General features: G+C 39.8%; 1 protein-coding gene across 2 annotated transcripts; it reads right to left on the bottom strand.

The window, feature by feature from the left end:
* Window positions 1-307: 307 nt before the first annotated feature.
* LOC101743283 (probable cytochrome P450 303a1) lies at window positions 308-15,456 on the bottom strand. Of its 2 annotated transcripts, none has more exons than XM_004932732.5 (4): window positions 15,265-15,456; window positions 9,898-10,955; window positions 8,648-8,765; window positions 308-1,938 (listed from the first exon to the last, which is right to left on the bottom strand). In XM_004932732.5, the coding sequence occupies exons 2-4, from the start codon at window positions 10,953-10,955 to the stop codon at window positions 1,618-1,620; spliced, it is 1,497 nt and encodes a 498-aa protein (XP_004932789.1). In that variant the 5' UTR covers window positions 15,265-15,456; the 3' UTR covers window positions 308-1,617. The 2 variants fall into 2 exon arrangements, with proteins under 2 accessions (XP_004932789.1, XP_021208040.1); XM_021352365.3 differs by having other exon boundaries at window positions 15,424-15,450.
* Window positions 15,457-15,897: the final 441 nt, after the last annotated feature.

Below are 15,897 nucleotides of genomic sequence, written 5' to 3'. Positions count from 1 at the left end.
TCCTCAGGGTTCCATATTGGGTCCCTTCCTATTTCTTGTGTATATGAATGATTTACCAAAGTTTATTGAAACCCGTCACGAGGTCGCATTATTCGCTGACGATACATCCTTATAGTTTAAAATTAAACGACAATTGGAAGATTATGACGATGTGTATGATGCTATCTCGCGCGTGGTACATTGGTTTAGTGTTAATAATCTGTTATTAAATAACAAAAAAACAAAATGTATAAAATTTACCACACCTAATGTTAGACAAGTAGACACTAATATTACTGTAAGTGGAGAGACACTGTGGATTCGACAGTTTTTCTTGGTATAACAGTTGATTCCAAGCTGCAGTCCTCATATATGCAAGTTAGCGAGTAGACTTAGTTCTGCAGCGTTTGCGGTAAAAAAATACGAACGTATACTAATGAAGATACGGCACGTCTGGTTTATTTCAGTTATTTTCATAGTGTTATGTCCTATGGCATTTTGCTATGGGGCAATGCTGCCGATGTCGAAACGATTTTCATCTTGCGGAAGAGGGCTATTCGTGCTATTTATAATATACACCCGAGGGAATCCTTGAGGGACAAGTTTAAGGAAATAAAAATTCTAACTTTAGCGTCCCAATACATTTTTGAAATTTTATTGTACGTGCGTAAAAACATTGAAGAATTCCCCAGAGTCTGCGATTTGCATAATGTGAACACTAGGAACAAACATAGGCTTGCGTTGCCGGCGGTTCGAATTAAGAAAATAAGCAACTCTTTTAGGGAGCTGAGTGTACAACTTTTCAACAAGATCCCATTAAACGTTCAATTACTACCTGTTCATAGATTTAAGAAAACTGTCAAGGAACGTTTGTGCAACAAGGCATATTATAAAGTTAAGGATTATCTACTATATAGATGGCACTACGTGGGAATGAGGCGTTCGCTCCTGGCCTTTTCATTTTTCATTATTATTATTATTTTGTAATTGTATTTTTTGACTTGTTTTTTCGTTTATTGCAATTATTGTTACTTATTTTAAAAAAAATATATATTAGAGAAAAAACAAAAAAAAAGCCCGCTGAGTTTGTTTCGCCGGTTCTTCTCAGGACTGTGGCTTTTTTTGGAACCGGTGGTAGAGTTAACATTGTTATTTATATTTTGACATTCAACAAGTGTCATATACTGACATCTAAGTTGAAATAAATGATTTTGAATTTGAATTTGAACTATTGTAGGTACCGCCACATATGAGACCTATTGCCGTAACTAATAAGTCTAATAACGTTGACGTATTTCTCTCGGAATAGCTTCTTGCCTTTTCTTTCACTGTTTGAACAATAAAAGAGAATGGGATCTTCGTCGAGGGAAATTCATTCAATTTGGATAAGACGAAGGTCAAGTCTAGTCCAGTGGTGGGTGGCTTATGGAGATCATGATGTCATCTCAAATAACCTCGGTATCGACAGCTCAACTTGTTGATTTCAAAAGAGACTACAAGTACAAAACCCTTAAAATTATTCTTCCCCTTTTTTACATTAAAATTTGAGAAATACTTTTCAAAGTTACCATAATCAAAATACCACTCCCAATGGTTATGGGGTTAATGAAAATTAAAATTAAAAATTCTAAAATTATCTCAAATTCGTGGTATAACTAAAGCCTTAAACGGCGCTGCTGAAGGAGTGGCTCCGTCCATATGATCCAAGGACGGCAGACCTTCCCCCGGTACAGGCACCAGCGAGAACCTCTGCAGCATTGTAGTAGTGAAAACGAAGATATTGCACTTGGCTAATGCATCGCCCATGCAGCGATGCTTCGCAAGACCGAAGGGAAAGTAGTGGTCAGGCAGACTGACCCTCCCGTTTACCAGGAACCTCTCAGGCTTGAAGGAATACGGCTCCGGGAAGTAGTTCTCGTCAAGTAGAATGTTCGTGTAGTTACTGACTACCATTGTGTCCTGGAAATAAACGTAAAATACTAAAGTGCAATTTTTTGTGTAACATAAAATGGTGATAATAATTTACTTAGTTAATTCACCATTTATTATCTATACTAATATTTATCAAATGAGAAAGTGGATTTGTCAGATGTTTTTGGGACGCTTAAAGTTTAATATTTTAGTGTACTTAATCATAATTATAATAACTTTTAGTATACAAGTTGTCAGAGGTAGAATTTTCTAGATGAAAGCGAGTGAAGTAACGGGTAAAATTTAAGAAATATAGTAAAGATTCATGACGTCTGACTTTCAAGTGTTACAGCGCCATCTGTGATTTGAGAAATGAACTTTATGAAACGGCAGCGATGAATCTTTATTTGTTTTAGTTCAAAGACAAGATGCCTTGAAATATTACTAGAGGTCACCACATAGTTTGTTACTTATCAAAACTGTTAAATAGATGGCGCTGTAAGCATAATTATTTGACTTTCATAATCCTATAAGTTAAAGAATTTATCGATCATAGTTTCCATTAGTTACGTTACGATAGTAAAAATTTAACAAAAATTGCCTTATTAATTGACAATAAATTCAGTTTTTTCTTACAATGAGGTTGAGTCATAAAATCAAATCATTTAAAGAAACAAACCTCTAGTCCAGTGATTATCAAACTTATTTATTTTACCGCCCCCTTTGAAAATCAATTATTTTTCAGCGCCCCCCATTTTTTATACACCCCTAAAACTTTAAAACCACAATTTCATGTTGTATTAATTTTAGTAAATGTAGTACCACGTAGTACATATATATTTGTAGATGCTATTATTGTTTCTTCATATTATTATATGTCCGTACATTGCTACAGAGCCTGTATTTACAAATTTGCAAAGTAAAAATGAATTCTTCTCATCAATATGTTTGTTTAAATTCAGAATTACCAAAATAAATTGTTAGTTCACTGTACTATTACTATGCTGCACTAAAAGTATCGGGAATGGAATATTTCCACTGTTCCTGCCATATTAAAATCTTTTTAATTGAAAACTCCTTATTTTTTAAAATCGAATACCATTTATTTATTTAAAAAAAGATTCTCGGTCTTGTCACGAGGTTTTGTCAAACTTGTTTAGTCGTTGAGAAAATGGAATTGACTCGAGAAAATTCAAGAGCGATGATTTATTATGACTTTCGAAGTGGTTTAACACAAAAACAGTGTGTTGACCGGATGATTTCTGCATTTGGTGATGAAGCCCCATCCAAATCCACAATTATCGCTGGTTTGCTGAGTTTCAACGTGGACGTGTCAAGCTCAGTGATGATCCCCTTCAAGGTCGTCCAAAAACTGCAGTCACCCAAGAAAACGTTGATGCTGTGCGTAAACTGATTGAGGAAGATCGACATGGGACATACCGCGAAATTCAGGCAACTTTAGACATTGGCATGAGTCAAATACAAATAATCTTGCATGAACAATTAGGTGTAAAAATGTTGTTTTCCCGATGGATACCGCATTCACTCTGTGAAGTGCAAAAAACGGCTCGCGTTACTTGGTGCGTCAGAACTCTCGAAAGATTCCACGCAGGATCCTCAAATGCTGTATACAACATTGTATCAGGTGAAGAATCCTGGATATACGCGTACGAACCCGAAACAAAAAACCAGTCACGAGTTTGGGTGCTCGAAAATGAGTTAAAGCCAACAAAAATTGTTCGTTCACGAAGTGTTGCAAAAAAAATGGTGGCCACGTTTGTCTCCAAAACCGACCATGTTACGACGATTCCACTTGAGGGACAAAGAACGGTTAATGCAGAATGGTATGCATTTGTTTGCCACAGGTCGTTTCTGAACTCCGTAAAGAGAACTGCAACCGCCGCATCATCCTCCATCACGACAATGCGAGTTCTCACACCGCGCACAGAACAAAAGAGTTTTTAGAGCAAGAAAACATAGAATTATTAGACCATCCGCCGTACAGCCCCGACCTAAGCCCTAATGATTTCTATACTTTCCCTAAAATAAAGAATAAATTGCGTGGACAGAGATTTTCATCACCTGAAGAAGCTGTGGACGCCTACAAAACGGCCATTTTGGAGACCCCAACATCCGAATGGAACGGTTGCTTCAATGATTGGTTCCATCGTATGGAAAAATGTGTCAAATTTCGTGGAGAATACTTCGAAAAGCAATAAATACATTTTTAAATAGTAATGTTGTGTCACTTCGTTAATTCCCGAAATTTTCAGTGCCGCCCTCGTACTATGCTAATTTATTAGAACGAAACTATTTTTGTTGAATATCTTTCTCATTAATATAAGATTCTCATCATAAGATAATTAAAAAATTATATTTCGACTAGTAAATAACACTACTAACAATAATAACTTATTAAACTACGAATAAGCTAAACCTGGAAGACGTAGAGGATTTCATTCATCTGGGCTCCGTCATAGCTAGTAATGGATCCTCCGAAAAGGACCTCAGAAGGCGAATCAGTATGGCAAAGAGAGCTATGTCCCAAATGGACCGTGTTTGGGTGGCATTTTTCTCTACGGCGCCGAGACTTGGCCCCTAAAGAAAGCCGACCGCCAACGCTTCGACGCGTTTGAGATGTGGTGCTGGAGGAAAATGCTCGGGATTCGTTGGACAGAACACAGAACCAACGAATCCATTTTTACCGAGCTCAAGATTCCAATGCACCTCCGCACTACATGCGCGCGGAGGAGTTTCGAGATCTGACAATATGGAAAAGCTGCTGGTAACAGGCAAGGTATGCGGGAGAAGGCATACAGGCAGAAATCCAATGCGCTGGTCGGACCAAATACGCTCCACTCTTAATACCTCAGTCCACGTTGCTATCCACACAGCCAAGGACAGGCAGGAATGGCGCAAGATGATGCAGAAGAAAGTTATTAGAGGAGGCTACGACCCTCAGCACTGAGGATTATCGACGCAAGAAGGAAGGAAACTACGAAAAATAAATTAATATCATTTCGTATTATAGATAAATATGGGTAATTTTTCATAGAATTTTAGTTTATAATTTAGAACTGGTTTAAATAAAAACCGCCGCCTAAGTCAGCGTTTGTAATAAATAATATCTATACTAATATTATAAAGAGGAAATATTTGTTTGTTTGTATTCAATAGGCTCCGAAATAAGAAATAGGTATATTCAATAGGTATCCTTACTAAAACTCCAATAACCCAAGGTGTAAAAAAAATTTACCCAAAATATTATTTACGTCGCGTACCCTACGAAAACTATTGATGATAGAATAAAATAATGTACTACGACTTTGTAAAAAACATTATTATTTACAAAAAGTGTCGCGACAGCATATGTCTAACTATTATAGTTATGCCGCAATAAGTGTTCTTTTATTTAAAAAAATGTCCCTGGTAAGACACGGAGTGCCCCCCTACCTTCGCCGACTGGTGGCTTCCTACTTGGAGGACAGATCGGTCACGTGTACTGAGCACGATGGGATCGTGCACAGGTTTCCGGTCGTGCGCGGTGTTCCACAGGGGTCGGTGCTCGACCCCCTTTTGTGGAATATCGGGTATGACTGGGTACTGAGAGGTGCCCTCCTCCCGGGCCTAAGCGTAATCTGTTACGCAGACGACACGCTGGTCATGTCCCGGGGGGGAGTTTTGCTGAGTTTGCTCGTCTTGCCACCGTTGGGGTGGCGCATGTCATCGGCAAAATCAGCAGATTAGGCCTCGACGTGACACTCAGTAAAACCGAGGCCATGTGGTTCCACAGGCCGCGGAGAGTGCCACCTGTCGATGCCCATATCGTGGTTGGAGGCGTCCGTATCGGGTCGGGGTGCAGTTGAAGTACCTCGGCCTCATTCTGGACAGTCGTTGGACCTTCCGTGTTCACTTTCAGAACCTGGTCCCTCGTTTGTTGGGGGTGGCCGGCATGTTAAGCCGGCTTCTTCCCAACATCGGGGGGCCTGACCAGGTGACGCGCCTTATACGAGGCGCCCGCGTGGGGCCAGTCACTGGTCGTGGGGGTAGCGAAGTTGCTGCAACGGCCGCAACGCACCATCGCGGTCAGGATCATCCGTGGTTTCGCACCATCTCTTTCGAGGCGGCGTGTGTACTGGCTGGGACGCCGCCTTGGGTCCTGGAGGCGGAGGCGCCCGCCGCTGACTATCAGTGGCGGGCTAACCTTCGTGCCCGGGGCGTGGCGCGTCCCAGCCCCGGTGTGGTCAGAGCGCGGAGGGCCTAATCTCGGCGGTCCGTGCTGGAGTCATGGTCCAGGCGGCTGGTCGATCCTTCGGCTGGTCGTAGGACCGTCGAGGCGATTCGCCCGGTTCTTGTGAATTGGGTAAATCGTGACAGAGGACGCCTCACTTTCCGGCTCACGCAGGTACTCACTGGGCATGGTTGCTTCGGTGAGTTCCTGCACCGGATCGGAGCCGAGCCGACGGCAGAGTGCCACCATTGGGGTTGCGACTTGGACACGGCAGAGCATACGCTCGTCGCCTGCCCCGCATGGGAGGGGTGGCGGCGTGTCCTCGTCGCAAAAATAGGAAACGACTTGTCGTTGCCGAGTGTTCTGGCATCGATGCTCGGTGACGACGAGTCGTGAAAGGCGATGCTCGACTTCTGCGAGTGCACCATCTCGCTAAAGGAGGCGGCGGGGCGCGTGAGAGATGCACAGGCCCGTCGCCATCGAGTGGGGTCCAGGGAGGCGAATCTCGCCCAAGCCCTGGCCCTCTAAGTGTTTCGGATCTCCCTCACATGTCCGCCTGGGGACCGGCGAAGGGGGCCTAAGAAGACGACGTGCAAGCTTATCTGCACACGTTTTACGCATGAGCATCCGGGTGATGGAAGGCCGGCTATCCTCAACCCACGCTGGTTCTGACCCAGCGGGGTATTCCGTAGGATAGACCATTCTAACCGGCGCCATCTAGGCGGGCTTCGGGCAGCCTGCCGACCGAGAGGGCTGGTGGTCGTGGCGCCGACGACCACCAGTCCGGCGTCCCGAGGGGGAGGGTGATGGGAGAGATGTGCTCCGCACTAAACGCTTCACTTTCCCTCCTTTGCCTTTTCATGAGCTCTGTCTCATGCGAGGTTTGGATGCTGGTTGTTGAGCGACAAGAGGTTTTAGTCGGTTCGACTCCGACATGCCCCGCCCTCCATCCCCAGTGAAGGGCGGAAGTCCGGCGTTTTCCTCTTGACAAAAAAAAAAAAAACGTGTGGCACTCGGGAACTGCGGCGGTAAAGCATAGCATTTTTTATCAACTTATGACATTATAATTAGACAATGATAATTTAATATTAAAACAATAATAAAACAAGACCACGCTATATTAAACCTTAATAAAGGCAAAACCTTAACTGTCCCCTTCATACTCATAAGCTAAGCCGCCCGAGAGAGAGATGGGCAGACTTTTCATGATGCGCATGCAGTGTGACGTCACGCCACGCGCTTATTCACAAACACTACACAAGCGCAACGTGTGAATGTGTTGAACGCGAGCTACATGGTAGGCGGAGTGAGGGATGTTAGGTTTTTTTCGTTACGGAATTTCATGATTCCGTCGCCGCGCTCAAGGCCCGCGATAAAAGCTATGCAATAGCTTAAAAATGTATGAACTTGTAATAAAATACTATTTGTATCTGGCTGGTTTTGTTATCATTAAAAGTTTAAGTTCGAAAGAAGGTAATTCCAAATTAAAATTAGGCAGATGTGTGATTTTATTTATTTTTCGTACTGTCAAGATGAGTGAATCTAATGAAGACATTCGATACATTTTAAAATTTTACTACAAAAAAGGTAAAAAAGAAACCGAACCATTTTTGAAGAAGCTGATAACTAGTGATGAAAAGTGGATCACGTACGACAAGAACGTACGAGAAAGGTTGTGGTCAAAGGCCGGTTAGGCTTCACAGACTCTGGCAAAACCCGGGTTAACTCGCAACAAGGTGATGCTGTGTGTGTAGTGGGGTTGGAAGGGCATTATACATTATGAGCTGTTACCACCAGGCAGGACCATCGATTCTGAACTCTACTGCGAACAACTGATGAGATTAAAGCAAGAAGTTGAGAGAAAGCGGCCGGAATTAATCAACAGAAGGGGTGTGGTTTTTCATCACGATAACGCTAGACCTCACACATCTTTAGCCACTCAGCAAAAATTAAGAGAGCTTGGCTGGGAGGTGTTACCTTGCACCTTCAGATTTCTACCTGTTTCGGTCTCTTCAGAATTCTTTAGGCAGTGTCAGGTTAACATCACGAGAGGACTGCCAAAACCAATTGTCGCGGTATTTTGATCAGAAGCCCCAAATTTTCCATAGCAATGGGATCATGTCCCTACCTACAAGATGGCAAAAAGTTATCGAACAAAATGGTACCGACATACTTTACTTAAATGCGAATAAACTATATTAAAAAATGTTGTGAATGTTCTTAAAAAATGCGAAGAAACTTTTTCCCCAACGTATTATTATATAGAAATAAAATAGTAAACAATGTTTACAATAAGTGAGCTGTTTAGGCTTACACTATTTGACATTGGACGGTATTGGGTAAATTAAGTAAATGAGATTACAAATTTTACAGCGCCCCCCTAACCCACATCAACGCCCCCCATTTTTTCCTGGGCCCTTTAACGCCCCCCTCTAGGTTTCAAACGCCCCCCAGGGGGCGTTATCGCCCACTTTGAGAAAGACTGCTCTAGTCCCTACTGAAAGGTTTATGATTTTGGTTAAATACCTCAGGTATATGGCATCCAGCTAAAGTGGTGTCTCGTAGAGCCCGATGCGGTACACCGAAGGTACGTCCCATAAAGTGTCTGACACACTCATGGACTATTGCTTCGTTATAGGGCATGCTGAAACGACAAACATACCATAGATACACCATAGATCGTCGCTCTAATTAATTCAAAAGCAACGTCTGAAACTATTGGCACAGCACTGTATCTTTTGGATATTTTGTTAATTTGTTACCTCAGAGGCTAGAGGCGTATTTTATCGAGTCTCTCTCTTCTCATCTATACAAAGAAATAAAATTGGAGTGTCTGTTTGTAATAATAAAATAACCACTTTTTACTAAATGCGTAAGTATGTATACACAGTACATAATATCGCGGGACTCGGCTATCTCTACTTAAATATATAAAAATGAATTGCTGTTCGTTAGTCTCGCTAAAACTCGAGAACGGCTGAACCGATTTTGCTAATTTTGGTCTTGAATTATTCGTGGAAGTCCAGAGAAGGTTTAAAAGGTGAATAAATATGAAAATGCTCGGAATTATATAGAAACAAACAATTTTGTTTTTCCTTTGATGTGTCCCCCGTCGGGCGGATTCCTTTTGTTTGTTTTAAGTTTATTTTATACAAAAGTTTAGGTATTTTATTTATCGATTAAGGCACTACGAAGTCTGCCGGGTCAATTAGTTAATAATAAAATATAATGTTTCTGAAGCGTCACATAACATTAAGGTGGGCATTTCGACTAACCACACTGACCACATAATGTTTTAAATTCGTGTATAATTTCGGAAAATATGAAATGATGCCTCGCTTTTCTTTTCATTTCTTTTATTGCCGTTGTAGGCATTTGAGCATACGGACCACCTGATGGTGAGTGGTTACCGTCACCCATGGACTTCAGTAATGCCAGGGGTAGAGATAAGCCGCTGCCTACCAAAAGCAGAACGCTTTCGTATTTATAAATGTCGACAGACAGACAGACCACAGACTATGGTCTCCGATGACCACCTAGAACTAAGTGAACCCTGAGATCATCAATGATGGAACTCACTCTTCATAGTTGACATTGAGGAATGTACTAAATGAAAAATATTATGAGACGCGTCCGTAAATAAAATATTTGTCTTACATACAATGCAACCGGAGCCTGTTGCTACATAAATCTGTACTGTAATTCAACCAGGTCATCAGGTGTATCAGGTACAGTTAGATGTTTAGAGCGTTTTGAGATATTCTATTTGTACTCACTTAGGCCTATCGTTCACGCTCGGTACCCGATCTTTTCCTACAACCCTGTCAATTTCCTCCTGAGCTTTCCTTTGGACTTCCTGCTCTCTAACGAGATAGCTGAAGCAGAAGCTCATACTCTTGCTGGTCGTCTCCGTGCCCGCCATGAACATGTCCATGCACATGGCCACGAGCTGTCCCTCGGAATACGTGTTCACTTCTCCGTGCTCACGCAAAGCCCTTATGTACACATCCATAAAGTCCTTATCCTCTTTATCTGGCTGAAAACTGTCTTTATGTCTCGCTAGTTCTTCTCTCAAGAACTTCCAGATTCTCTTATGCGTTTTAATGAAATTTCTATAACCGGATAAGGTCGGTGCTACGATGCTCAATATCGGGAAGTGACTGAAGGCTGTACCGACCATGTCGACGGCTGCGAACAAATCGAACAGCATGCTTTGAAGGATCTTCATCTGTGGGTCGCTTGGATTGTACCTATTCCCGGCCATCATCGTCCATAGAGTATTCAGAATATAAACGTTGAAGAAGTTGTGCATTTGTATAACGGCTGATCCCCTGTCGCCGATCATGTGCATTACGTCGATGACTATGTGCTCGGCTTCCAGTTTCGCTGTCTCGCCCATACCGGATCTGCCAAAGCCGAATTCTTTAAGGTGCTTGATGAGGAAGCGCCTCTGCTCCTTCCACAGTTCCCCGTCTGTTAACAAGACACCTCGTCGTTCTCCCCACGTTCTGGTTTGATAAAAGATTCCCTTCGGTCTTCCGTCGATGTCCTCATTGAATAACATCTCTTTGTTTGCTTCCAAGCTATTCACCATCACGATTCGGTCTTTCCCTATTCTCAAACCTAGTACTGGAGTCTCCTTGCAGTAGGTCAGAGATAATTCTCTAACGGCTTTGTACAGGTAGCCGGTTTTTTCTCGAAGCTTGTAAACTTCCTTTGCGCAGCCAAGAATCGGTGTCCATTTCGGGCCGGGAGGGAATTTTCTCGGTTTGAGGGTATCCAAAAAGAGATACAAGCACACCGCTAACAGAACCGCTAGCGCTGCCAGCCACATCTGGAAAAAGGAGAATAGTATTTTTTTTTAAGTTATTTTAAACTGTCGTTGTATCGGTCGCGGTGAAAACCGATATTGCAATAGATGACTCCGCGAGCTGTTCGCTTTAAAATATATCTCGCTCAGCAAATATTTCGTGACTTCCTCGACACGATTTTTGTGAATATACATTTTAACGTTTTACTTCGCCGCACACAATGTATTTTTTATGTGTGTTTAACGTAAAAAAATACAAAATGCAGAATTTTATAGTATAATAAAAATTTTACTGGTAGATTTTTCATAAAAATTTATCATCTGCCAGTTCGAAAATGTTTTTCTCTTAACATCAATAAATTAAATAAATCTGTTTCTATAATTATATTTTTTTGTATAAATACGTTCTTGTAATGGGGGTCGAAACTTCTGTCTCGTGTAATAGTCAGGACTATGAAACCCTTATTGTTTCGTGGCAAAAATAAACACTTTGCTGGAATAAGTCCGTGAAACACTGAACAAGATCTACCAGAAAAAATAAGTATTAGAGAGGTTATTAGAAAAAAAAAAACAAGAAGATACTAATACAAAAAAATACGATAGACTAGTTTTAGTAAAAGTGGAATATTAAAAGAACTTGTTTTCTAATTTATAATACTAATAAAATTATATAATTTTGTAATTTTGTATACGAATGTATACAAATAGAAGCACTCATGCATCAGCTCGCTGAGTTTCTCGCCGGATCTTCTCAGCAGGTCGCGATTCCGATAGCCCCTTAGGCTACTAATATTTAGGTAGAGAAAAAAGAAAAAAATACCTGGTTTATATTCTATCACTCTTCTTTTGTTACACCTTTCTATTTTTATTAGTATAACTTTTTTTTTTTTTTTTTTTTTCTTAGATGTATGGACGAGCTCACAGCCCGCCTGGTGTTAAGTGGTTACTGGAGCCCATAGACATCTACAACGTAAACGCGCCACCCACCTCGAGATATAAGTTCTAAGATCTCAGTATAGTTACAACGGCTACCCCACCCTTCGAACCGAAACGCATTACTGCTTCACGGCGGAAATAGGCGGGGTGGTGGTACCTACCCGTGCGGACTCACAAGAGGTCCTACCACCAGCGATAAACACATCCGAGCATTTCGAATTAAAATGATTTCGCATTCAGGAACTTGTTACGAATGTTTGCATAAGCCGAGAGAAAGTGGAGCATAACCAGCTAGACACTAATTCGCTTTGCAATTACATTATTTAATATGATTTTGTACAAAAATATGCTTTTTTTTTTTATTGCTTAGGTGGATGGACGAGCTCACAGCCCACCTGGTGTTAAGTGGTTACTGGAGCCCATCTATAACGTAAATGCGCCACCCACCTTGAGATATAAGTTCTAAAATCTCAGTATAGTTACAACGGCTGCCCCACCCTTCAAACCAAAACGCATTACTGCTTCACGGCAGAAATAGGCAGGGTGGTGGTACCTACCCGCGCGGACTCAAGAGGTTTTACCACCATTAAATACACATAAATGCATATTACTTATTCAATATAGATTCTATTATCTTAGTAATATAGACTTATGAGGTTGCGGCTCCATTTTGTTCCGCCCGGGGGCCGCAGATGTTAAAGGTCATGGTCGAAGATGGTTAAAAGCTGGGACGAAGATGGTATAGGCCCACCCACTAAATAATTCCCCTGCACTCTCATCTCAACTACCCAACCCTTGAAACAAGTATATATAACTGCCTCTCGACAGATGTCGGTTGAACGGTTATACAGCATCCCACTAGGGTTCACAGCATATGAACCTATGTCCGTAATGGCTAAGCCGAAATAAGCCCAGCAATGTTGTACTAAATCTGCGAGATAAACGTCTTTATTAAATACATTGATCCCGAACAAGAAACACACTCAGATTACTGAGAGATTCTGAGGACAAAGATTCGACAAGTGTTGTTTGAATTAATAAAAATGTTGTGTGATAAAATAAGTGTGTGAAAAAAAACAATCTTCCCCTTAATTCAGTGCACTATTGTAGTAAAGAAAATATATTAGGTGTATTAAGGTTTATGTGCTTTTAAGCGTTTATGAATTTTAATTGATCACCTTTTTAATCAAACTAGAGGTCCCGCAGTAGTCGAAATTCGACTATAATTAATTGGAATTGTAAGTTTGTACACTATTATGATTGTATTTTATACTTCTATAATCACAAATTTCGCCAAAACTACACTATAAACAATATTAATAATAACAAACAATATTTAATCTATTCTCAATTTGACCACAGACGTCAAGAACAAAAGTTTGACAATAAATAGTATGCATGCGTGTGTGCGTCAAATACATGGTATGTAGTGTGTGTAATGTTTTCTTTATTGATTTAATGTATCTTTTATGCATTATTTTAAAAAAATATTAGCATTGTGCACTTCTTCTCTATATTCTCTATAAGTGTGGAAAATTTCATACTCCTCCGTCCGCGCAATTTTCGTAAAAAGGATACAAAGTTTTTGCTTCACGTATTAATATATAGATAATTCTTGATCCTAGCTTATCCTAGATATCGTTAATGATACACGCTCAGCACGCTTAAATATTAAATTTATATTCTCCTCGCCGATACAGTGGAAGGTATTTCTTAAAGAAGGAAGCAATGTCATATATATATTAATACGTGAAGCAAAAACTTTGTATCCCTTTTAACGAAAATTGCGCGGACTGAGGAGTTTAAAATTTTCCACACTTATAGAGAATATAGAGAAGAAGTGCACAATGCTAATATTTTTTTAAAATAATGCATAAAAGATACATTAAATCAATAAAGAAAACATTACACACACTACATACCGTGTATTTGACGCACACACGCATGCATACAATTTTTTTATTTTTTATTGCTGGATGAGTGGACGAGCTCACAGCCCACCTGGTGTTAAGTGGTTACTGGAGCCCATAGACATTTACGACGTAAATGCGCCACCCACCTTGAGATATAAGTTCTAAGGTCTCAAGTATAGTTACAACGGCTGCCCCACCCTTCAAACCGAAACGCATTACTGCTTCACGGCAGAAATAGGCAGGGTGGTGGATTTATTGTCAAACTTTTGTTCTTGACGTCTGTTGTCAAATTGAGAATAGATTAAATATTGTTTGTCTTTATTAATATTTTTTTATAGTGTAATCTTGGCGAAATTTGTGATTATAGAAGTATAAAATACAATCATAATACTGTACAAATTTATAATTCCAATTAATTATAGTCGAATTTCGACTACTGCGGGACCACTAGTTGTAATTATTGTTTGTACTTTTCTGTGCGATGATATTTAAACAATCCAAAAGTAGGCGTGCATTTGTTATTTTTCTTGTTAACTTCTGTACGTTTCAACAAACAGACATCTGTTTTTAAATGTATACGCTACTCGAGAACCACCGAAAGTAATATAACCCGTTTACGTTTTATTTTTATTTACATAAACTATTATGACGTCAAGAGAAAGTCATCTATTGAGGCGCGGGCGCGTCTAATGCAAATGACTTCCGACCATGTGTCCGCGCGATGTCATTTCTAAATCACGTGAATTTTAAATGATATCCTTTTCGTTTACATATCTATGTATACTAGAGGTCCCGCAGTAGTCGAAATTCGACTATAATTAATTGGAATGGTAAGTTTGTACACTATTATGATTGTATTTTATACCTCTATAATCACAAATTTCGTTAAGACTACACTATAAAAAATATTAACAAAGACAAACAATATTTAATCTATTCTCAATTTGACAACAGACGTCAAGAACAAAAGTTTGACAATAAATAAATAGTATGAATGCGTGTGTGCGTCAAATACATGGTAGTGTGTGTAATGTTTTCTTTATTGATTTAATGTATCTTTTATACATTATCTTAAAAAATATTAGCATTGTGCACTTCTTTTCTATATTTTCTATAAGTGTGGAAAATTTCATACTTCTCCGTCCGCGCAATTTTCGTAAATAGGTATACAAAGTTTTTGCTTCACGTATTAATATATAGATGTATACTTTTACTTCAAATGTATATATGTATGTATATACAAAAATTCTAAGAAACCAAGGAGTTGATATTTGTCATTTTTTTGTTGAACGCCTATTCTGAACTAAGTAGTTTTCGTTGTTTAAAAATGTTTTGTTTGAATAAAGATTTATCGGAATACGACTTAACTTTTAAACATTGAGTTTTTAAGAAAAAAAAAAGTAAATAATACCTCGGTATTTCTTAATATTTCGCAATGTAGTCTATTGAAATAAAATTCACATTAAGTCAAGATAAGTACGTACCACAATTTTTGCTGTAAATTCTTTTCGTTCTACGAACAAAGTGTAAAACTAATACAATTGCACACAGCACAAACAACACACCCAAAGTTCAATATTATAAAAATTATAATACAAACAGCCTTCGATTAATAATTTATAACTAAACGTGACTCCGTTTACCTTTTTAGAGTGTCTAACTCGAAACTTCACTGCGGCGAGAGCGGAAATTACGCTGATATTATACGGAACCCCTCCATCGTAGATGCGAATCAACGACTGTCACACCGTAGTGAAATGATTAGATAGAATTTCTGCTGCATAATACTAAAAAAGTTGTAACCGATAGCAAATATCGAGGAAGATGACCTCCTCATCTCTGTACGCCCTTAGGGTGTGAAAAGTGTCTAGTGGAGGCTGCACCCTCTGTATTCCCTGAGGTCATCTGACTGACATTGATTATCAAAGATTTGTAAAGTCAATCCTCCTGCAAATTTCCTTCCATCCGTTTTTTTTTTTTTTTTGTCGCTAATTTTCTTAGTTAGGCGTCTTATCTAATTGGCATGGCAATCCTTATGAATTTGCTTATACGATGAATAAATTACTGACCTATAAAGACAAAACTAGTGAGAGATATTTGTGAGGCCGTCTGAGTGA

Source organism: Bombyx mori, chromosome 1 (genome assembly GCF_030269925.1).
Source record: "Bombyx mori chromosome 1, ASM3026992v2".
Lineage (NCBI taxonomy): Eukaryota > Metazoa > Arthropoda > Insecta > Lepidoptera > Bombycidae > Bombyx > Bombyx mori.
Note: the sequence above shows the minus strand (reverse complement) of the source record. Positions and strands in the feature narration are given on the sequence as shown.

Coding starts and splice junctions, on each gene's coding strand:
- LOC101743283 (XM_004932732.5), bottom strand. CDS start 10,955: ATGTGGCTGGCAGCGCTAGCGGTTCTGTTAGCGGTGTGCTTGTATCTC. Junction 8,766..9,897: donor AGCGTGAACGATAGGCCTAA/GTGAGTACAAAT, acceptor TTGTCGTTTCAG/CATGCCCTATAACGAAGCAA. Junction 1,939..8,647: donor CTGGATGCCATATACCTGAG/GTATTTAACCAA, acceptor GTTTATTTCCAG/GACACAATGGTAGTCAGTAA.